This window comes from Phodopus roborovskii, unplaced genomic scaffold (genome assembly GCF_943737965.1).
Source record: "Phodopus roborovskii unplaced genomic scaffold, PHOROB, whole genome shotgun sequence".
NCBI lineage: Eukaryota > Metazoa > Chordata > Mammalia > Rodentia > Cricetidae > Phodopus > Phodopus roborovskii.
Window position 1 is genome coordinate 31,100,433 of NW_026126434.1, and position 1,331 is coordinate 31,101,763.

The 1,331-nt window shown below is 50.6% G+C and overlaps 1 protein-coding gene across 1 annotated transcript; it reads right to left on the reverse strand.

Annotated features, from left to right (window-relative positions):
• Window positions 1-983, reverse strand: LOC127224392 (olfactory receptor 2H2). The gene has a single exon (XM_051187433.1). It carries the CDS (start codon window positions 937-939, stop codon window positions 1-3), a length of 939 nt encoding a protein of 312 aa, XP_051043390.1. The 5' UTR covers window positions 940-983.
• Between the last annotated feature and the right edge of the window lie 348 nt (window positions 984-1,331).

Below are 1,331 nucleotides of genomic sequence, written 5' to 3' on the forward strand. Positions count from 1 at the left end.
TCAGCTCTGGGTAGAGTTCCCATCCTTCCCCAGCAGCCTCCAGAATGCCCTCTTGACCTCTTTGTTCCTCAGGGTATACACAAGAGGGTTGAGTGTAGGAGTGCCCACTGCATAGAAGAGACCGAAGAACTTGCTCCTCTCTTGGGCATAGGGATTTTTGGGTTGCAGATAGACAGCAATGACTGAACTGTAGAAGAGGGTGACCACAATGAGGTGGGAGGAGCAGGTCCCAAAGGCTTTCCTGCGCCCTTTTGCAGATTTTATCCTCAGCACTGCCCTGGCGATAGCACCATAAGAAACAAGGATGAGACTCAGAGGCACAAGCAGGAAGATGACACCTGCAACCGCCAACTGAATCTCATTATAGGTGGTGTCCCCACAGGAGAGCCTAATTAGAGATGGGACTTCACATAAAAAGTCATCTATCTTTCTATGGGAACAAAAGGGCAGGCGAAGGGTGGGAGGTACTTGCACTATGGATTGAGCCAAACCTATAGCCCAGGCCACAGCTGCCAGCTGCCGACACAGGCGAGGATGGATGATGGTGGCATAGTGCAGGGGCTGGCAGACAGCCACATAGCGGTCAAAGGCCATCACAGTCAGAAGGATGCACTCTGTTGTGCCCATAAGCATGAAGATGAAGAGCTGGACAGAGCATCCCAGGAAGCTGATGGTCTTTGTGGGGCCCCAGAGGTTGACCAGCATCTGGGGGACACAGGTTGTGGTGAAGCAGAGGTCCAGGAAAGAGAGGTTAGAGAGGAAGAAGTACATTGGAGAGTGGAGCCTGGGGTCCAGTGTGGAGAGCAGGAGGATGAGTGTGTTTCCTAGGAGGGTGATGAGGTAGGAACACAAGACGACCACAAAGAGAATCTTTTCCAGGCGTGGGTGTTCAGAGAAGCCCAGCAGGAGGAATCCCACTGGGGAGCTGTGGTTGACCATGGCCTTTTGTGTCTGGTTGGAGATGAAGCTGTCAGATTAGTGTGATATAAGAGCCCTGATGAAAATTCACTTCATGAGCTTCTCAGGACATTGTCAAGACATGCCAGGTGAACATTTTTCTTCTTCCTCTGCTCTCCCAAGCTCCCTTTCCAGTCTCATCACCAAGCAGGTCTTTGCCCCCACCAGTTTCTCTTGGTCAAACATTGTCTAATGGCTGTGAGGAAACCAAGAATGTGGTGGGGGCTCACACTCTTCTTCTGACTTCCTGGGTGGAGAATGCTGATGTTAGATTGGTTAAACCATTCATTCATTCATTCGGTAGAAATGTGTTGGGTGCCCTATACTCTCAGTGTTTTTCTGTTTTGTCCTGTGCTGTCTCATGCCTGTCATCT

Excerpts from the sequence above, each read along its gene's own strand:
- LOC127224392 (XM_051187433.1), bottom strand. The coding sequence starts at position 939 with ATGGTCAACCACAGCTCCCCAGTGGGATTCCTCCTGCTGGGCTTCTCT.